The sequence below is a fragment of the Plecotus auritus genome, assembly GCF_963455305.1.
Source record: "Plecotus auritus genome assembly, chromosome: 12".
Classification (NCBI taxonomy): Eukaryota; Metazoa; Chordata; class Mammalia; order Chiroptera; family Vespertilionidae; genus Plecotus; species Plecotus auritus.
Window position 1 is genome coordinate 30,971,701 of NC_137778.1, and position 21,244 is coordinate 30,992,944.

The 21,244-nt window shown below is 48.6% G+C and overlaps 3 protein-coding genes across 8 annotated transcripts; 2 read left to right on the top strand and 1 right to left on the bottom strand.

Annotated features, from left to right (window-relative positions):
• Positions 1-1,140: 1,140 nt before the first annotated feature.
• On the top strand, positions 1,141-2,899 carry LOC308236997 (serine/threonine-protein kinase Sgk1-like; the record flags this gene model as incomplete). Its single annotated transcript, XM_080647316.1, is given in 3 exon segments — positions 1,141-1,773; positions 1,998-2,880; positions 2,883-2,899. Coding segments are annotated over 3 exon segments (1,290 nt in total). The 5' UTR covers positions 1,141-1,383.
• Positions 2,900-10,574: 7,675 nt separating this feature from the next.
• CA14 (carbonic anhydrase 14) lies at positions 10,575-16,794 on the top strand. 6 transcript variants are annotated; one of them, XR_013959400.1, is made up of 11 exons: positions 10,575-10,912; positions 12,862-12,969; positions 13,578-13,742; positions 13,950-14,129; positions 14,509-14,651; positions 14,873-14,968; positions 15,151-15,217; positions 15,420-15,592; positions 15,689-15,809; positions 16,139-16,249; positions 16,369-16,794. XR_013959400.1 is itself a non-coding variant. In XM_080647317.1 (11 exons), the coding sequence occupies exons 1-11, from the start codon at positions 10,861-10,863 to the stop codon at positions 16,430-16,432; spliced, it is 1,023 nt and encodes a 340-aa protein (XP_080503443.1). In that variant the 5' UTR covers positions 10,722-10,860; the 3' UTR covers positions 16,433-16,794. The 6 variants fall into 6 exon arrangements, 3 of the variants coding, with proteins under 3 accessions (XP_080503443.1, XP_080503444.1, XP_080503445.1); XR_013959401.1 differs by having other exon boundaries at positions 15,435-15,592; XM_080647317.1 differs by lacking the exon at positions 13,578-13,742 and adding an exon at positions 16,038-16,058 and having other exon boundaries at positions 10,722-10,912; positions 12,862-12,882; positions 16,165-16,249.
• A 322-nt stretch (positions 16,795-17,116) lies between these two features.
• Positions 17,117-20,755, bottom strand: APH1A (aph-1 homolog A, gamma-secretase subunit). The gene is made up of 7 exons (XM_080647320.1): positions 20,397-20,755; positions 19,672-19,842; positions 19,425-19,498; positions 19,068-19,190; positions 18,788-18,915; positions 18,242-18,365; positions 17,117-17,911 (listed from the first exon to the last, which is right to left on the bottom strand). Exons 1-7 carry the CDS (start codon positions 20,507-20,509, stop codon positions 17,847-17,849), a joined length of 798 nt encoding a protein of 265 aa, XP_080503446.1. The 5' UTR covers positions 20,510-20,755; the 3' UTR covers positions 17,117-17,846.
• Between the last annotated feature and the right edge of the window lie 489 nt (positions 20,756-21,244).

The window sequence follows — 21,244 nt, forward strand, 5'->3', positions numbered from 1 at the left end:
AAAATCAATAAAAATATATTGATTTTAAAATACCATATTAAAAAATGGTATTTTAACTTCCACCATGATTCGGCCTGATAAACTGCTGGCGTCACCCTGATAATTCCCTGAGATCCTGCCCCACCACAAAGATCGCTGATGTTTCTATCTCGCCCTCCCTTCCTCTCTCTCTAAAAATCAACCAGCAATGCTGTGTCTATATTTTTGACATAGAAAAATGTTCACAAAATAAAAATCAATAAAAATAGCCTGGCCAGCCTGGCTCAGTGGTTGAGTGTCCACCTATGAACCAGGAACCAGGCGGTCACGGTTCAATTCCCCGTCAGGGCATATGCCACGGTTGCAGACTTGATCCCCAGTGTGGGGCTTGCAGGAGGCAGCTGATCAATGATTGTCTCTCATCATTAATGTTTCTGTCTCTCTCGTCCTCTCTGAAATCAATAAAAATATTTTTAAAATTTTTTTAAATAAATATTTTAAAAAATATCCTCGGGTGAGATTCACAACAGCAAAAAAGGTCCACATACTGTACAATATAATACATAGACTTTCTGGAAAGGGCAAAATTATAGGGTCAGAAAACAGATCAGTAGTGACCAAAGGATGAGTGTGGGAAGAGAAGTTGACTATGAAGGGGCACAAAGGAATTATGGCAGGGAGCATGTCAGGGGTGATGAACTGCTCTACATCTTGATTATGATGGTGTCACACACTTGTAAGCATTTGTCAAAATTCATAGAACTGTACACTAAAAAGGGTGGATTTTACTGTATGTAATTTATACCTCCATACTTTGTTTTTAAAAAAGGAATGAATCTGAACATTTTTTTTTTTAAATCTTTATTGATTTCAGAGAGGAAGAGAGAGGGAAAGAGAGAGAATCACTGATTGGCTGCCTCCTGCACATCCCCAACTGGGGATCAAGCCTGCAACCTAGGCATGTGCCCTTGACCAGAATTGAACCTGGGACCTTTCAGCCCACACTGCAGCCGTGGGCAAACTACGGCCCGTGGGCCAGATCCGGCTGTTCTATCCGGTTCTCTTGCTCTCCCCTCCGCTCCTTTACTTTGAATTTATATTAGTTCACACAAACACTCCATCCATGCTTTTGTTCCGGCCCTCCGGTCCAGTTTAAGAACTCATTGTGGCCCTCGAGTCAAAAAGTTTGCCCACCCCTGGTCCACAGGCTGACGCTCTATCCAGTGAGCCAAACCAGCCAGGGCCTGAACATTTTTTTCACAATAAAAAGGTGGGGTTTTTTTTTTAAGTATATACCCTCTTGCAATTCCACTTTAAAAAACAATTGGATGGGTCGGTTCTGCCGGTCCCTTCGCTATCGCTTCTCTGCGCCGCCTCGGTGTATTCTGTCCCCACTTTGCGGCGATGACAGTGAAAACCGAGGCTGCTAGGGGCACCCTCACTTACTCCAGAATGAGGGGAATGGTAGCAATTCTAATCGCTTTCATGAAACAGAGGAGGATGGGCCTGGACGACTTTATTCAGAAGATTGCCAATAACTCCTATGCATGCAAACACCCTGAAGTTCAGTCCATTTTGAAAATCTCCCAACCTCAGGAGCCTGAGCTTATGAATGCCAACCCTTCTCCTCCACCAAGTCCTTCTCAGCAAATCAACCTTGGTCCATCATCCAATCCTCATGCTAAACCATCTGATTTCCACTTCTTGAAAGTGATCGGGAAGGGCAGTTTTGGAAAGGTTCTTCTAGCAAGACACAAAGCAGAAGAAGTATTCTATGCAGTCAAAGTTTTACAGAAGAGCTGGAACCGGTTTGGCTCAGTGGATAGAGCGTCGGCCTGCGGACTGAAGGGTCCCAGGTTCGATTCCGGTCAGAGGCACGTACCTTGGTTGCGGGCACATCCCCAGTAGGAGGTGTGCAGGAGGCAGCTGATCGATGTTTCTAGCTCTCTATCCCTCTCCTCTCTCTTCCTCTCTGTAAAAAATTAATAAAATATATTTTTTAAAAAAAAGTTTTACAGAAGAAAGCAATCCTGAAAAAGAAGGAGGAAAAGCATATTACGTTGGAGCGGAACGTTCTACTGAAGAATGTGAAGCACCCTTTCCTGGTGGGCCTTCACTTCTCTTTCCAGACTGCTGACAAATTGTACTTTGTCCTCGACTACATTAACGGTGGAGAGTTGTTCTACCATCTCCAGAGGGAGCGCTGCTTCCTGGAACCGCGGGCCCCTTTCTATGCTGCTGAAATAGCCAGTGCCTTGGGTTACCTGCACTCTATGAACATTGTTTATAGAGACTTAAAACCAGAGAATATTCTGCTGGATTCCCAGGGACACATTGTCCTTACTGACTTTGGGCTCTGCAAGGAGAACATCGAACACAACAGCACGACGTCCACCTTCTGTGGCACACCTGAGTATCTCGCACCCGAGGTGCTTCATAAGCAGCCATACGACAGGACTGTGGACTGGTGGTGCCTGGGAGCCGTCTTATATGAGATGCTCTATGGCCTGCCTCCTTTTTACAGCCGAAATACAGCTGAGATGTATGACAACATTCTGAACAAGCCCCTCCAGTTGAAGCCAAATATCACAAATTCTGCAAGACACCTCCTGGAGGGCCTCCTGCAGAAGGACCGGACAAAGCGGCTGGGTGCCAAGGACGACTTTATGGAGATTAAGAATCATGTCTTCTTCTCTGTAATTAACTGGGATGATATCATTAATAAGGTTACTCCTCCTTTTAACCCAAATGTGAGTGGACCCAGTGACCTGCGGCACTTCGACCCCGAGTTCACGGAAGAGTCCGTCCCCAACTCCATCGGCAGGTCCCCCGACAGCATCCTCCTCACAGCCAGCGTCGAGGAGGCCGCCGAGGCCTTCCTAGGCTTTTCCTATGCACCTCCGTGGACTCCTTCCTCTGAACAGTCAGAGGGTGGGTTTTGAAGGATTTTCTGTGTTTTGAAATGTTTTAGTTAGCCTCTTGGCGGAGCTGCCAACTGACAGGACATCTTCAAAGAGAATTCGCACATCTCCGGAGCTTGCACATCTCGGCAATCCTATTGCACACTGTTTGCTGGGAGCTTTTCGAAGAGTACATCCTCCTCTCAGTGAGCTCATGAGGTTTTCATCCTTATTCTTCCTTCCAACGTGGTGCAGTGGTCCTGTCAGGACGCTGCCCTAAGAAGGGTCTCCTGTGAGGGTCTGTCTGGGCTGTGGTAACGAATCTTATGACATGTGCCTTTTCTGACAAGATTGTGTTCTCTCCAAAGCTTTTCCTAGTGCAGTGTTTCAGTTCTTTCTTTTTCCTTGTGGATTGCTGTGCAAACAGCGGTCTGAGTGTGGTATGCCTGAGCACAGATGGATTTAGTTATAAGCATAAATGTGACATTTGCAGGACACTACAATGTGGGACATTGTTTGCTTCTTCCATATTTGGAAGATAAATTTATGCGTAGACTGTTTTTTTTTGTAAGATATAGTTAATTAAAATTTATTGAAATGGTCTTGCAATGACTTGTATCCAGATGCTTAAGGAAAGCATTGCTGCTACAAATATTTCTATTTTTAAAAAGGGTTTTTATGGACCAATGCCCCAGTTGTCGGTCAAGCCTGGTGTTTTCATTGTTTAAAATGTCACCTGAAAATGGGCATTATTTATGGGGTATTTTTTTTGCATTCCTGGTAATTGTATGTATTGTACAAAGTCTGTACATTGGGTTATAACACTAGTATATTTAAACTTACAGGCTTATTTGTAATGTAAACCACCATTTTAATGTACTGTAATTAACATGGTTATAATATGTAGAATTCTTCCCCCCTTCCCATCACACAACTTTTGTGTGTGTGTGATAAACCAGTTTTGGTTTGCAATAAAACCTTTAAAAATATTTAAAAAAAACAACAATTGGACGGATGTGTAAATATACATGAACAAGAATATTGTGATTGAAATATTGTTTGTCATAGGTAAAAACTGGGGCGGGGGACCTAAGAGTCTGAAGGCAAAGGATTGGTTAACTACATGAGTTACTTCTATATAATACTATGCAGTTTAAATTGATGACAGGGATTTATATTTTTGACATAGAAGAATGTTCATAAAATAATGTTAGAAAAGTTATAGACCAATTATGTATATAGAATGGTCCTATTTTTGTTAAAACAATATTTATACATACAAAATATATGCATTCAGATGTAGCTTCATAGAAAAAAGTTTGTAAGATATCAGAATATTAACAGTGGTTATCTCTAGTTGTGAGAATTTTGAGTGATGTCATTTTTTGAATCTTCTATTTTCCCTAATCAGCTATTACTTCTATAATTTAAAATAATAATTTAGGAAAAGTGACAAACCATTTCCAATATCAGATGTTCTCTGCCGTTCTGGTGCCAACGCCAAGTAACTGTTTCTTTTTTATTGTTTTAAAAAAGGAGCAAAAGGGTCAATTCTTCCCAAAGTGCATGGATTTATAACCAACTTGTGAGAGTGCTACTTAAATAAAATATATGTGATACATGAAATAAAATGCAAGATGAATGGTAGAACAATGGGGAGAATGCAGGGTCTGTGAGTGCATTAATAAATAATTTATGAATCATTGAATAAAGCCAATTTAACCTTTAAAAAATATTGCATTTCACTTTTGCAGATGTTGCCTTAGAAATTACTTGAAGCTTTAAAAAAAGGTTTATTCGTTTTTGTATTTGTACTTCCTCCTCAGAGCAATGCCTCCTCAGCTACTACAGGGAATTAACTGAGCCAGAATTGCCCTGTTTCCTTTTATTTATTTATTTATTTATTTATTTTTATTTACTTTTTTGTTAATCCTCACCTGAGGATATTTTTCCATTGATTTTTAGGGAGAGTAGAAGAGAAAGGGAAAGACAGAGAGAAACATCAATGTGAGAGAAACACATAGATTGGTTGCCTCCTGCAGGATCCCGGATCAGGGTCCTGGACCCAGGAGGAGCCTGCAACCCAGGTTCCTGTCCTTGATGGGAATCAAACCTGGGACCTGCCCTGACCGGTTTGGCTCAGTGAATAGCACATCGGCCTGCGGACTGAAGGGTCCCAGGTTCGATTCCGGTCAAGGGCATGTACCTTGGTTGCGGGCTCATCCCCAGTAGGGGGTGTGCAGGAGGCAGCGGATCTATGTTTCTCTCTCTGGATCTATGTTTCTCTCTCTCGTTGATGTTTCTAACTCTCTATCCCTCTCCCTTCCTCTCTGTAAAAAATTAATAAAATATATTTTTTTTAAAAAAACAAACAAACAAAACAAAAAAACCTGGGACCCTTTGGTCCACAGGCCAACACTCCATCCACTGAGCCAAACCGGCTAGGGCTTCCCTCTATTTTCTTTAAAGGTTTTTGTTTTTTACTTATTTTAACACCTTTTGAGTGAGGGGTGAGTCAGAGCCTGATTCTTTGTCCTATTAATATTTCTATGTAACCTCAGCCAAGTGATTTTACCCTTCAAGACCCATATCCTTTTGAAAAATGTATAGATATTTTGAGAGCAAAATGTCAATGAAAGCACAGCAAGCTAGTTCGTTATACGGTTTCAAAGAAATCCAAATCATTTGTCACATTCTAAGCCGAGAATAGACTTCTTATTTCAGGGATGATTTAAACCACTAATAACCTACCCATCATCACAAGATTTTGGTGTATTACCTTCTAATTTCTATTCCTATAGCAACTCAGACGTAAAGGTTTCTTCAAAAATAAGGAAAAAATTCTCTTTAACTAGAATCTTCAAACAATCAAAAGGAAGTGGTAGAAGTGTTGATGTCTTTTGCTTGGGTTGGTACACAATCATCATTTGAGTTAAATGAATGGTAGAGAAGAAGAAGAAGAAAAGGGAGAAGATAGGCAGAATGAGGTGGCCACCAAAGCAGGTGGAACAAATAATTACAATTCTAGGGCACCATGATATCCTCTTTCCTTCCTCCTTGCAAAGGGAGCAGTTTATTAGCTATATTAAGGGAATCCTGCCTTGATATAACCTATCATTTGGTGTCACCCTCAGAGACAGTGAAGCATGAGTCTGCCTTCCTTGGAGTAGCAATTTTTATGTTCTTACATGTAACTATAGAACCTGGTTATGCTCCCATCCTGTGGAAAGATTGTTGACATTAGGTAAAGAAAATCTCACTGCTAATTGTCCATCAGCCTTGGTTCCCATAAACACTTTGCTCTACCGCTAATTAGAACTTGTCACCATTGTATTCCAGTAATTGGGTAAGGAATCTGCATCCCCTAAGAAATCCCCTAAGAAGTTCTTTTTTAAAAAATATATTTTTATTGATTTCAGAGAGGAAGGGAGAGGGAGAGAGAGATAGAAACATCAATGATGAGAGAGAATCATTGATTAGTTGCCTCTTGTATCCCCCCCACTGGGGAACGAGCCCACAACCCAGGCATGTGCCCTTGGCCGGAATCAAACTCAGGACCCTTCAGTCCGTAGGCCAACGCTCTATCCATTGAACCAAACCAGCTAGGGCCCCTAAGAAGTTCTTAAGGGCAGGGATTACATCTTACTAATTTTTTTATTTCTAGGGTCTGGCATGATGCCTAGCGCCTAGAAGTATTCCATGTATGTTTAAAACTAATGAAGGCATTGTTGCTAAACTCTACAAAAGTGACTGCAAAGAACAATTTCAGATGGCTGGAACCCCTACAAAGAATGGCAAATCCCCCACTGCCTCTGCTTCTCCAGTTGGTGTGGGGCATTCACTCTAGTGTGGTGCCTCCGACCAGTAGCCTCAGCATCACACTGAAACCTGTCAGAAATGCAAATTTCTGGACATACCCCAAACTATGGAGCCAGAAACTGTGAAAGGGGGAGGCCCAGAAATGTGTGTTTTAATAAGCTTTCCAGATGATTCTGATGCACACTGTCATTTGGGAAACAGTGGTACAGGAGAAAGTTCAGTGGGACTTAGGTCCTTGCTCTGGTTCAGCTTAGCAACTGCATGACAAACCACAGGAAAATCTCTAAATCCCTCAAAACTCAGCCTTTACAAGGTAAATAAGGAAGTTGGAATGATTCCTGAGGATCCTTCTGGTCTAAAATTCTGCGAAATACCAAAGGTGAAAAAAAAAAAAAAAGGTAAATAAATGTCCCAATGACTAGATTCATTCATTCAATCAGCAAATATTTATGTACCAGGCAGTGTTCTGGGCATGGAATCAATGCATGACACAAAATTACTCCTTTTTAATTAAAGTTGCAACATTTCAGACCACAAATTCTTACCTGTCCTCCTTCTACAAGATTCTTATACTGAATCTGTCCTGCATGTGAACTGGGAAACTGAGAAAGTGACCCACCCCTCCCCCAAATTACTTTAATTCTTGGAAACTTTTGTGTTCACCTAAGGGGCTTCAGTACCAATGTGTTAGAAGACAAGGGGTGATAATAAATGTGATCATCTATCAAGCTGGACTATTTCTGGGTTTGTATTACTTCATGGAACACAGTTGCTTGCATTTTAGGAAATCAGATGCTACCCAATTCTGTCTCCTCATTGATTCTCTGTCCTCAGCAATTACTTACCACCTGTACTGCTTGAGGAAGTTCCTTTTGATCTGCCTCCCTTCCTCTCTGAACTCTCATATACTCTTCATACAAACTCAGAGAACCTAGTGGGTTCCTGTAAGGTGTTTTAGACTATTTTGGGATATTTAGTAAGTTTAAATATCCTTTTTTTAAAAGGGCCTTTGAAGGAAAAACAAACCAAAAACTCGCCACACTTGGACGCCTTTGATTCTGACCTGTTCACATTTCACTACCTTTGAAAGGTCAGGAGATGGCGCCAGAAGGCAGCGGAGTGCCTTGGTTTTTGTAGGGTTTCAGCCAAACCCGGTGTAAGGCAAGGGCTGGAAAGGGAAAAGTGGAATTAAAACAAAGGTGCCAGAGTCTGAGTAGCAACTGAGGGGTTGGGGGTGAGCATGGGGGTGGGAGTGGGGAGGCTTTTTTTCTTAAACATATAAGGCTCCTCTTGACATCTATCCCAAAGCAGCCTGGTGACATCAGAAATATCCACATGAGAGCCAAAGATCAAAATAAAGGCAAATCTCTGGAGACGGTGCTTCTCTCTTCTAGAAGCCAGGCCCTTTGTCCTTTGGGGAAGCATGAGGGCCTAGATGAGCTGCTCACTCGGAAGTGAGAAAATGCTGAGTTGGGGCTAAGGCATCTTTGTGTAACAGTGTTCACTGTGCAGACAAAATCCCAAAGCCCACCGGCAGTGAAACACTTCCCAGAAGGAATCACTCACAAAACATTTTAAATTAAAATTCTAAAAATTAAAGTTTAAAAAAAAAGTTCACAGACAACCAGGAGGTGGCGCCTGGCAAGACACACTACCTGCCTCCGGAGGTTGAGTCACAGCCCCAGGCGCTCCCCAGGAACTCTGAGGTCATTCTGATCAGGCCCCTTCTTTAGTGCCAAGCAAAAGACGTCTCTGCTTTCTTTTCTTTATTTTATTTTATTTGTGTTAATCCTCACCAGAGAATATTTTTTCCCATTGCTTTTCAGAGAGAGTGGAAGGGAGGGAGGGAGGAGAGGGAGGAAGAGAGAAACATCAATGTGAGAGAGACACATCTACTGGTTGCCTCCCACATACGCCCCAACCAGGGGGCAGAGAGTGAACCTGCAACCCAAGTATTTGCCTTTGACTGGGAATGGAATCCGAGACCCTTCGGTGCACAGGCCAATACCAGCCACGGCTCTGCTTTTTCTTTTCTTTTCTTTTTTCCTTCTTGTTCCTCTGTGATAACTATCCTCATTCCCAGGAAGTCTAACTGACACTTCACCATCCATTCTTCTTAGATGAGATGTGTGGGGACTTTATGGGAACCTCAAAACAAAACTTTCCTGTAAGTCCCTTGGCTGGTGTTGCTCAATGGATAGAGCATCAACCCATGCACAAGGGTTCGAGGATTCCACTCCCTGTCAAGGGCATGTACCAGGGTTGCAGGTTTGAATCCAGACCAGCTGGGGAGCATGTGGGAGGCAACCAATCATATGTCTCTCTCACATCGATGTTTCTCTCTTTCCCCCTCCCTCCCTGCCTTCCACTTCCTCTAAAAAAAAAAACCAATAGAAAAATATATCCTTGGGTAAGGATTAACAACAACAACAACTTTCCTGTAAGGGAAAAATCATATCAAGGCTGATGAGAGAATTAAAAAGGAAGTGACTTCTGCAAAATGGCTTGGCTTTGCAGATCAATCCCAGAAAGCCTGGGGGCTCCAGCCTCTGCAGGTGCTAATGATCCTGCACAGCTTTATTCTGTTTGGCTTTGATCCTGCTCCCTTCTTTAGCTTCCGCTCCCTTTGTTTGGGCTGTTTATTGCTACTTAGCAGGAGCAAGGAGGGGGGGCAGAGGGAGCTCAGCTGGGAGCATCCTCCTGGCTGGTGACTGGTGAAGGGGATGGAGGAGAAGAGATGGCAGCGTCTGGTTTGAAAGTATCTGTGGGTTTCCGTTCTCTAATGAAGGACCTTGGGTGTACATTCCGACCGGGATTTCCAGTCCCGTGGGGGAGCAAGCAGCAGCCCACATTCCTGACACAGCCCCGCGCGCCCAGCTCCCTGGTGGCAGGTTTCACTGGGCCCCACGTGTCCTGCTCAGCCCTTTGTTGGGCAGGAGGGAAGACCCTGGCCCCTCTTCCAGCTGGATCACATGGTCTCTCTGTGCTCCCTCCCCTCTCTTTCTCTGGAGCCCGCCTTTTTTGGTGATGGTAGGGATTGTTCCTGAGGTCTCCCCATCTCCCCTCCTGGCCTGGCCTCCCTGCCAGGGGTTAGTGTCCTTTTCAGGGACAAAAGCCTGCCCTAGATCTGGACTCCCTGGGGAGGGAGGTGCCTGGGTCTGGCAGTTGGAGCCGCTGTCTCCCCATGGTGCTGCTATGGCCCCTCCCCCGCTGGGCATACAAATGGGCTTTATACAACAAACAAAACCCCCACCCCCCCACCCAGGCCACACAGGCACGTGGACCCAGGCCTCACCGTGGGAAGGGGGTGGTGACAGGCACTCCCGACAAGTTCTCTTCGCCTCGCTTCTCTTCCTTATTTCCCACAACTCAGGCTTTAGTCCTTGACTTCCCACCCTGAGTCTCCCAACTCCTCCTGGCTCCCCGTCTCCTAACTCTGGACTCTTCCTATTCCAGCGCCGTTCAAATTCTTCAGGAGATTGGGAAAGGTCCTCCCGCCATCTGCCCCATACCACCCAGGGAGCTGCTCCTCAGAGCAGCCAGCCGGGGCATGAGAACCCAGTGTCCCCCTGAGTGGGCTGGATTGAACCCCGAAGCCCTCCTCCTCTGCCCCCTCCCCGTCCAGGGGACACCCATCTGAACAGTGTCTGTGTGAAAAGAGGAGGAGGAAGAGCTCACCCAGCGGGGCTCCTGAGCCAGGGCCAGGTCTCCAGTGAAACCCAGGGTGCACTCAGCGTGCTCCGGCTCTGAGCAGGGCCATCCTGCATGCCTAATCGGCTATTTAAGGAGCTGTTGGCCAGCAACCCAGGCAGCCCAGCTCCCCACCTATACCCATCCAGAGCCACCTTAAAAGCAGAAGGCAAATGTGAAGTCGCTGGCCAGCAAGTAGAGTGAAGACTGCAGAGGGAGATAAAGAGAGAGGGCCCAGAGAGAAGGCAGCGAGATTTGTCCTGGGGACCTCGAAACCAACGGCAGCCTACTGAAAACCAACCACCCTGGACGCCCACAGAGACACAGAGACAGCAAGAGATAAATACATTCAACTTCAGGACTCTCTCTCTCTCTCTCTCTCTCCCTCCCACCCTCTCTCTCTCCCTCTCTCTCATCTGGTCCTCCAGTCTCCAAACTCCCAGTACCTTGTGCTCCTTCCGAGGATACCATCATGTTCTTCACGCTCCTGCTACAGGTGATTTGGATCCTGGCTGCTTTCGGGGGTAGGTACATCTGAATGTCGGTGTCTGTGCTGATGTCCTCACGCAAGCTTAGCGGGAGAAGAGTGGTTAAGGAAGCCTAGGGGCTAGAAAAATAGTCTCAGTGATTAGGGGGGAAACTGAGGAGTGGGAGAAGACCACGTTCCTTCTTTTCCCTGTGCCTTTCCAGCCCTGCTGTTAGTGAGGATGGGGGAAAGCTGGGCGGGGGGGGGGGGGGCGTGCAGGATGTGGAAACACTCTGGAACCTCTGTGCTGGCTACAGATTCTCTCCAGAGCTCTTCACCACCACCCCCAACTCCCCTAGTCCCGGGCAGCCCTCCTGGCCTGTTTCATTTACTAACTCCTCCAATTAGGGAGTCAAAGAACCCTGGAGTGAGAAAATGAAAAACTAATGTCAGGGAGGGGTATACCCTAACCACCGGCCTAACTCAGACCCTGATGCCGGACTATGAACATCACGGCCCAAGGGTCCCTTTGAGTCTATGGAATGACTACTTTCCCAGTTTTTCCCTAGAAGGAAGTAGCGATAATAGTCAACACGGTTGGGCCCTTTACAGTTTACAAAGGCCTTTCAGAGCCCCAGGGAGATGAGGAGGGACTCTTGGGAGAACATGCTGAGGTGCTTCGGGGGCGTCCCCAGAACCCCAACCCTCATTTTTGTGTTTCCTGTGCCTCCCGCGGTACCCAGCACCCAGTAGGTGTGTGATTAAGAGTCGTTGGAAGAACACGGTGAAGGGGGTTGTCTAGAGAGCACAGTGGAACAGAGAGGCTGGTGGGGGAGCCAATGAAGAGCAGCTAATTGCATCTGCGGAAAAAGAAAAGAATGGGGAAGGTCCCCAGGAAGCCATGTAAAATGAGTGTGTTGAGGATTTCGTGGCGGGGAAGGGCCAGGCTGCCCCTGCCCAGAGCCAGGGGTTCGAGCTGTTAGGACATCCCACTGAGCCGGGGAATGGAGGCTCCTGTGGACGGCTTTTTGCTGCGCCTGAACCTAGGGATGGGCTAGCGGAAGAACCCAAGACTGAGATCAAGGATATCTTAGAAGTCTGAGGAATTTAAGGGAATAAGAGAGAGAAAGGAAGGAATTTAGGATTTTTCTCCAAAGTTTCTAGCAATTTGAATCATGCAGACGAAACCTGCAAGAAGGGCTGGCTTTTCCCCTTGAAGCAATTTGGCCCTGGGTGAGGTGAGGACTGCACCGGCAGACCCCCTGCCTGTCAGCCCCAGACGGGACTGCACGAGAGCCTGGCATGTGACCCAGCTGGCAGCTCTCTTTTCCACACACAATGCTTCACTTTCATCCTGTCCCTGCCAGCCTGGCTGCCTGTGCCCACCCACCACCCTCCATGTAGAGTGGACCCTGGCCTGCCTCCCGCCTCCCCTAGCCATCTGGGAATCTAGGGAGCAGAGGCTCCCGGCGATGGGGGAAGTTTCCTTTAGAGTTACTGGAACCAGAGGAGGAAGTTAAATGTTCACTTCCAGCTCAGAGCAATGCTTCCAAGCAAAGGAATAATCGCCCTTCTCCCCTCAGTAACACTGTCCCCTACTCTGAACTTCTTTTCCCTCCCTGTTCATCTCTTTCCTCCAAACCCCCTGCCCACACCCTCCTCTCACCCCGGATGTTCTCAGTGTTAGATTGGCTTGGCACAGGCTGGAGAAAAGTGAGGGCTGGGTGGACTGCTCATTTGGATCCAGGTTAATTTTAGTCTCCGGCCTTTATCTCTTTTCATTTCTCCTCCCCCTTTATGCAGCAAGCACAGGCATGGCCTGGCTGGTGATTTTAAATAGGCCCCCGACCTTTCCGACCTTTCCACTGAGGTGTCCAGTTTCAGGGCTTCCTTTGGGAAGTGCTGGAGCAGAGGGAGGAGAAAGAGCAAGCAGAGAGGGAGGTGGAGGGTACAGATGCCCCAGAGGGCCCTGCCCCAGGCTGTAACTCAAATTACTCTGCCTTGCAGATGAACACTGGACATATGAGGGTGAGAGCTGAATCCAAGGCCTACCTACACTGATTTCTCCTTTCACACTGGGACCTCTTCACCTGGCAGGAAGATTTATGTCGTATGGCATCCTTTAGCTTTTCGCCCTAGCTTCTTTCCTTCCCCATCACCCCATGTCCTAGGTTTTGGATATGTGACTCCTAGACCTTGTTCTAATCATCAAATCCCACACCTCCTGACTCAGCAGAAAGCCAGTTATGTCCTCAGTTTGTGGGATGAGGGAATTGGAGTGGAAAGAATATTGGCTAGGGCAGTGGTCTGCAAACTCATTAGTCAACAGAGCCAAATATCAACAGTACAATGATTGAAATTTCTTTTGAGAGCCAAATTTTTTAAACTTCAACTTCTTCTAACGCCACTTCTTCAAAATAGACTCGCCCAGGCCGTGGTATTTTGTGGAAGAGCTACACTCAAGGGGCCAAAGAGCCCCATGTGGCTCGTGAGCCGCAGTTTGCCAACCACGGGCCTAGGGAAAATGAACTGTGAGCTTAGCTGCCAATTCACCTCCTACCTCTCTTTCTATCCTAATCGATTCTACCCCCAACCTGCACCTGGAATTGGGACAGAACTTGAGGTCAGGGGTGAGGCACAGAATGGCAGGATTGTTTGTGATCCTGATGGAGGTGGAATTCAATTCCTTTGAACTTCTGATTAATAACTTAACTGAAGTCCAGAGTCAATGCAAGGTCCAGGGTGAGAACAAAAAGCAAATGAGGGAAAGCCCTAGAGACCCTGCCTCGCTGGGACCATGTATTTCCCGTTTTCCTGCTCCTCCCCCCCTCCTCCCGGCTATCTAGCCCCTCTTCCTCTCAGTGAGCTTTCTTGTCCTCAACCTACAGGTAAGTAAAACCCACTACCCCCATTTATCAGGAACGCTGGGGGGGTCATCCCTGCCCCGGGGCAGGTGGAAGAAACGGAAGCCTCAGGTCCGCAGGGCCTACCTCACCCAGCTGAACACAACTGGGGTCTCCACCTCTACACAGACGTGTAACCTGGTGGGGTGATTGCTGGAGGGCAGGACAAATATCTGTGGTAACTTCCACCAGGCCCACATGGTCAAGACCACTGGCCAGCCTCTTTCCCTGAGTGTGGAGGCAGTGCCCAGTCCCCCATCAATATCCAGACAAGCAGTGTGACTTTTGACTCCGAGTTGCCCGCTCTGCAGCCCCACGGATATGACCAGCCTGGCACCAAGCTTCTGGAGCTGCACAATAATGGCCACACAGGTAAAAAGCCCAGGCTCTAAGCAAGGGAAAGCTCTAGGCCCAACCTTAGTCAGGGGGAGAAGCATTCTCCTAACTTCTAAATCCTGAGGCTTCTTCTATAAACTTGGAGATGTGAGCATGGGGATGAGGCTCCCGTAGCAAAAGCGGGAACTGAATGTCTATGCTCAAGCTCTCTGGGTGGATTAGTATAACACCATCGACTTGATCTTCAGCGAGAAAGATGTGCTAGAAAAGCAGTGGCCCATGGGAAGAACTGGGTGCTATTGGTGAAGGAAGCCTGAGAAGGTTGGCCATGTCTCCCAAGAATTAGTGGCAACCCAGGGGTGGGGATGTGTCCACATTCCTCTGCCAACCCTAGCTCACTCTCTTTTCCGCACAGTGCAACTCTCTTTGCCCCCTACCCTGTATCTGGAGGGACTTCCCCAGAAATATGTCGCTGTCCAGCTCCACCTGCACTGGGGTCAGAAAGGATCCCTGATGGGGTCAGAACACCAGATCAACAGCAAAGCCGCAGCTGCGGAGGTACCAGAGAGTGAGGCTTGGACTAGCACGTGGGGACAGGCAGGGTCGGCACCAGGGAAAGGAGGATCTGGAAACTGGAAAAGTCATCCGTGGAGGATAATGCCAACGCTTGTGGGAGAGATTTGGGGCATGCTGAAGTGGGGGAGGTAGTGGCTGGGGTCAGAGCCTTTGGGACGTGGTAGTGAAGAAACATGAAATGATTTGATTTCCTCTCCCCTCAGCTCCACATTGTGCATTACGACTCGGATTCCTATGACAGCTTGAGTGAGGCTGCTAAGAGCCCTCAGGGGCTGGCTGTCTTGGGCATCCTCATTGAGGTTAGTGGCCCCCACTTCCTTCTAGGCCTCTCTTCACTCCCTCTGCATCCCTCAGTCCTATTCTGCCCATGTCTGTTGTTGGTCTCCCTCCCAAGGCAAGTCAGTAACCACTCTGACCATTTATTTTCTAATGAATGTCTTACTCCGAACATGGACTCAGGCCAAACTCTCTCCCTTTCCAGGTGGGTGAGACTGAGAATCCAGCTTATGAACACATTCTGAGTCACTTGCATGAAATCAGGTATAAAGGTGAGCCCTAAAAGTCTATTTTAGGACAAGGTGAGATTAGACTTCAGGGAAATCTCCCCCTCCCCCACTCCCACTACAAAAAAAAGAAAAAAGAAAATACCAAGAGGCCAGAGATGAGGGAGCGAGGTAGCAGCAGGAATTCTGCTTCCGGGCGCCTTCCCTAGGGAAGCTAGGGTGCAGCCGAGGATGATCCCAGTCCCAGTCCGTTCTCCCCCAGGTCAGATGACCTCAGTGCCTCCCTTCAGCGTGAAAGAGCTGCTCCCCCCAGTGCTGGCACAGTATTTCCGCTACAATGGCTCGCTCACCACACCCCCCTGCTACCAGAGTGTGCTCTGGACAGTCTTCAGTCAAAAGGTCCAGATTTCAAAGGAACAGGTGAGTGGTGGAGAGGTGTGGCAGCAAAGACATAGTTGTAACCCCAGACCCTTTCCCACACCTAAGTGACACTCTCCTCGGACCCCACTCTTCTAGCTGGAAAAGCTTCAGGAGACACTATTCTCTACAGAGAAGGAGCCCTCTCAGTCCCTGGTACAAAACTACAGAGTCCTCCAACCTCTCAATCAGCGAACAGTCCTTGCTTCTTTCAACCAAGGTGACTGTACAAAGCTCGGAAAAGGAGATGGGAAACTGGGGTTCTCCATGGCAGGAACTAGGGGGGCCCCTGGAAGGAAAAGATGGCTAAGAGGTTAAGAGTTTCCAGGACTCACTTGGATTGGGAACCAGTGCCCAACCCTCAGTGGCCAGGTGACTTCCCCAAGTACAGGGGCAAGCTGGGATGGGGATCTGACACCCCACTAACCCAAGTTTCCTTCCCTTACAGACGAATCCTCCTATACCACAGGTAAGGCACCCTACCCAGTTATTGGGGAGGGGGGCTCCTCAACAAGCAAGGGAAGGGCTCAATATCTATGTCAGTCTTAGGCTGACACCTTCCATCTTTCTCCCAGGTGAAATGCTGAGCCTAGGATTGGGAATCTTGATTGGCAGCGTCTGCCTTCTGCTGGTTGTTTATTTCATCACCAAGAAAATTCAGTGAGGCCCTACTTCCCATTCCTCTAGTCCCTTCTTTCCTTCTGAAAAGCATTCTCCTAGTCCACTTAGCTGTCTCTCTTGGGACACCAGTCATGTCCATGAACCATTCCCCGTTCCAGGAAGAAGAAGTCGAGAAACGAGAAGAGTGTGGGATTCACCTCAGCACATGCCACCGTGGAATAGACTCCATCTCGAACATCGTGGACGCCCAAATCAGACTTGTCAGGGAGCTTCTAGAATAGGGGATAGGGACTGGCCAGAAATACAAACCCCTCCTTCCTCCAGTCGTGGACTGGCTCTCAGTCAAGAAAGAACTTCAGTCTCTCAAAACATATAGGAGGAGATGAGGAGGCCCTACATTGATAATGCAGAGGGCAAACTGTGTTTGGTTGTAGGGGAAGTTGGGAATGTGACCCAAAGTCCCCTCACCCCCTCTCCTTTATGGCTCCTTCCTTAGATCTGGGCAGGATATCCCCTCAGGAAAAAGGGTTGCTGTTGTGGGGGTTATATTTTTGCTCAATATATTTGAAAATTAAGGTTTCTGACCCAACTCTGGCTTTACCTTTGGGACTCCTGAGTGTGGGAGAGTTCCTTAATCCCTCAGGTGGCAGAGGTAGGCAAAGGATCGGGGAAAAAGAAGCATGTGTGAGTAACTTCTTTTACACCAATCCTAGGAGAGACCCTAGAAAATGCTTAACCCGAAGTTTCTGACACGTTAACCACCAGCCCATATTTCTGCCCTTGCACCAAACCTAGGTTAGGAGGGGATCAGAGGTGCCAAATTAGGAAGAAAGTTGCACAAGAGATGTGAGAGGACAGGAATCTCAACTAATGTTATCCCCTCCCTTAAAAGGCACATTCCCCCACAATTATAAAGTCCTTTTTATTAGTCAAAATCACAGTCACCTTGATTAAAAGGATGGGACATGCCATCCTTAGCAGAAAATGATACAGTTTATAGAAAACCTCCCCACCCCACCCCCATACAGTCCCAATTAAAAACTAGAAAAAAGTCTTCCCTCCTTCCCTACGATGTCATGGCAGGCTGGCTCCTCCACCAGTGGCACTGTAGCTCTAGAGTGGGCCAGCTCACCACAGCACCCTCCACTTCACCTTGGGGAGAGGAGGGATGCTGGTGGTCAAGGAGGTTAAAACATCAGTTCCAGTAATACCAGTTCCCAAACATGCATTTCCTTCCTATCCCCCAAGGCCTGGAATTATGGGGAATAGGGGACAGATATGAGCCCCAGCCATAAGAAACAATTTGAGGAGGTTAGGAGAAGTCCAACATACCTCCTCCCTTTTCCTTCTCAAAAAAAAAAAGGGAAAGAAAAAGGCAGTTTTGGGTCTTTATCATACCAAAAATGGTTCCCCTCAGACCTGAGAAAAAGACCAAGAAGTCCAGTCTGGGGAGGGGGTACTGGGAAACTCAGAGCTCATCTAACCTTGAGCCGCCATTCATTTCACCTTCATGGCAATGGCTAAGCTAGGTCCCTTTTCTTGGCAACCTGCACTGTCCAGAACTGGAGATGGAGAAATACAGAGCGAGGAGATCAGGGGAGCACCCCAGGCACAGGGGTTCCCCCCCAAGGTTCCCTCAATCCTCGGGTGGGATGCGCAGGGCAGAATACACCATCACCTGACTGTCCTCCTGCCGTCGGCCTGCAGAGGGGAAGGGAGGTGAGTCTTGGGCAGGGTGAAAGCAGAGCACTGACACATGGAAAGTCCTGGATAACAAAGGGGTCCCCAGATGGTGGGGATAAGTGCAGATTCAAACCCACCAGTCACTGACTGGCTGAACCCAGGCTGCTCCTGGTAAAGCCTAAAGGTCACCAATGGACAAAGAAAAACCCTGAAGGTGGTGGGACAGACCGACGAGAAGGAGACAGAGAATGGTGAACAATGGACCGGGGCTGGGGCTGGGCTCAGTCATGGGCAGTGGGCAGGCAGGTGGGATCTGTCAGGTGATCAGTCCAGGTAGTCAGTCCTTACACGAGAGGCTGCGCTGGATACTTCGGAGGGACCCTCCGGCTGTAATAAAGGCCCAGAGCCCCATGGAAACAGTGACTGCATAGATGGGCAGCAGGCTGGCCTCGTACCAGGGGTTCAGGAATGTCTGGGGATGGGAGTAAGAGTAGAAAAAAAGTTAGATTCTTCCTCTGCCTAATCGCCATGTACTCTCTGTGCCTCTGACCCAAACCTCTCCCAGATATCTCACTCAAATCCCCCCGGCCTTCCCTTCCGCACCAACATCTTGTGGTTAAAGAGACTTCTGAGTTTCAGCTTCCTCAGAGGTTTCTGCGCGCCTGCTCACCTCAGGCCATCTGCATTACAGCTTGACCCATCCATTCAAACTCCTCTCCAGAGCATCCCAGGGAAGGGTACTTAATTGATGCTGAAGTGAGGGACCTCTGAAGACTCACCTTTCTGCCTTCTCCCAAGATAAGTTTTAAAATGTTCAGAAGTGAAGATACGGTTCCCCTCCTTACAACCCACCATTAAATTTTTCTCTGACTTAGGCCCCTGTCCCTGACTTACCAGTCCTGATGTCAGTAGGTGACTCCCAACCACCAGGCCCAAAGTCCAGTACCGTCTCCTCTCACAGGCATCAAAGAACACAACTCCCCAGAAGGTATGAAGCAGGATGATGGCTGCTGTCAGGAAAGCTGCAGGGAGCGAGAGGGGGAGGAGACACATCCTTCACCTTCTCCCAGCCTCCTGAGATGTTGAGCCACAGAAGTCTCCCGGGGAGGGCCAATAAATAAGGTCAGGGCCAGGATGAATGGGGCATGAAGTCAAGATAAAAAGTGGGTCTTACCTGATGTCAAGAAGTAATAGGGTGAATCTCCATGGATCCCAACCACACCTGGCCCAAGTGCATCGGCCAAAATATTGATAACAGAGAAGACACCACTGATGATACCGAAAGAAAGACCAGAAACTGGGGGGAGGGAGGGTCTCATCAATGTCAGAAATCAGTATAGCCTGATTACCAGTGATCCCTCCCCATTTCCAGTCACAATCCCCCACACCTACTCTCCCTCCAGACCACCTCTCCTTGGAAGTCAGACATGAAGGAAAACAAGGAGCCACTTAGAACATGTGGATGTTTAGCGACTTCCCTGAGAGAGGAAGGTGTCCAGTGCCCTCCTCCAGCCCATCTCCCGTGGCTCACCATAGGCCATCTGGCGGATGGAGATGGGTGATCTTCCGTCCTCACTCAGCGATGCTAACCCCTCATCTGCCTTCCTGGGGTGGGGTGGGGTGGGTGGGGTAGGGGAAACATGAGGGAAGGCAGGACTCTCCTTTCCCTCTAATATCCTCCCTTAGTGCTCTCCTTCCAAACCACCACCCAGGGGCTGCCCCACTGTTCATGGTGCAATCCTCTGCCCTTCTCCCCTCCAGACCATCCATCTTCTTACTTAAGCAGCTTGTAGTAGGCAAAGCGGAACATCTCCTGTAGAAGGACAGAGACCGCAGCACCAAAAATCAGGAGGCCATACTGGAGCCGGGCATCTGACTGGTCGGTCACATGGACCAAGATGAACCAGACCACGGAGGCCATGAGCAGAGAGACCAGCCAGAAAAATGCCCTGAGGAAAAACGGGGGCAATTAGACAGGCAAGGGTCGAGGCAGCCAGAGAAATCAAGGACGGGAACCAACCAAAGCTGCAACATGAAAAGTGGAAGTTAGACTTCCGGATGGTCAGGGAGACAGGGAACAGATAAGATAGGTGTTTCCACCAAGGGAGTCTATAGGGTTCCGGACCCAGGGGATGGGGTAGAAATTGACTCAAGAGCCTTCAGACCAATGAGAGTCAGGGTGTATGAGAACAGTAGGGCGAGGTATCCATTCCTGGATCCTCCCTTAGGGCCGCCCGAAGTCCCCACAGCCCCTCCCGAGCCTTGGCCTCGGCCTCCTCTGACGTCGCCGGAAGAAGTATAGAAGGAATCTGTGCGATCCCTGGAAGGCGGAAACCAACTGCGGGAAAGGGGAAAGCGCCCAAACCCCCGACTCAATGCTTTCCGATCTTCACCTCCGACTTGTCTCCCCCCAACTCCGGCTCCCGGGCTAACCCCACTTCCTCCAGCCCCTTCCCGATCTCTCTCTTTGGCGCCCTCCTGAGTCTCCCCGACCCCTACTCACCCTGCGACCAGGATGATGACACGAAGCGGGTCCCCAGCCACAGTGATCAAGAAAAGCGCAAAGGCCGGGCCGAAAGCAACAAAAGTGCACCCGAAAAACACTGCGGCCCCCATTGCTGGTCAGCTGGGGGCGGGGTGGAGGCCTGGCCAAGAGAGGCAAATGGGAGGAGCACGCCCGCTAGAGAGTCCGCGTGGGGTGGCGACGCGACCCCGTAAGGGGCGCGGTGCAATGTCACCCCCGGGCCCCGGGGAAGGGGAAGGGGGGGCACCGAAACCCCAAATACAAGTCCGTGCGACTTCCTCTACGGAAGCCGAGGAGGGGACAAACCCCTGCCGCAGCCCCTTGGCCACCTCCCATCTGAGCCCCCACCCCGCCCCCCGGCCAATGGAAAATCGGAGGGGCGGGGGCGGGGGCGGGATGCAGGACCTGCTGGGAGTTGTAGTCCTCCCGCCCTTGTAAGCCCTCAACTTCGGTGCTGGGCGTGGCTCAAGTCACTAAGGGAATTGGCCGAGACTGGGCCTGGGCGGGGCATGGGCTTAAGAGTTCGATTGTGCCTTGGCTGCGACTTCCTTTAGTTATTTTGTGGAAAAGGGTGGTAGCAATCCTACCTCTACTTGAAGAGCTGCAGCGGGGGGAAGATCCTGTAGGAACCTAAGGGACAAATACGAAGAAAGCACAGGATAGAGGTTGCAAGGAGATAGGCACGGGTATTGTTCTGACTTGAATGAGAGGAAATGGGCTAGAGCTACTGCCTAAGAGATGAAAGTTAGACTTAAAAGTAGGAGCTCTTCCAACAGGCCAGTATAGGAAACATGCAATACAGTGTAGTATATCGCTAGTGAAGCCTT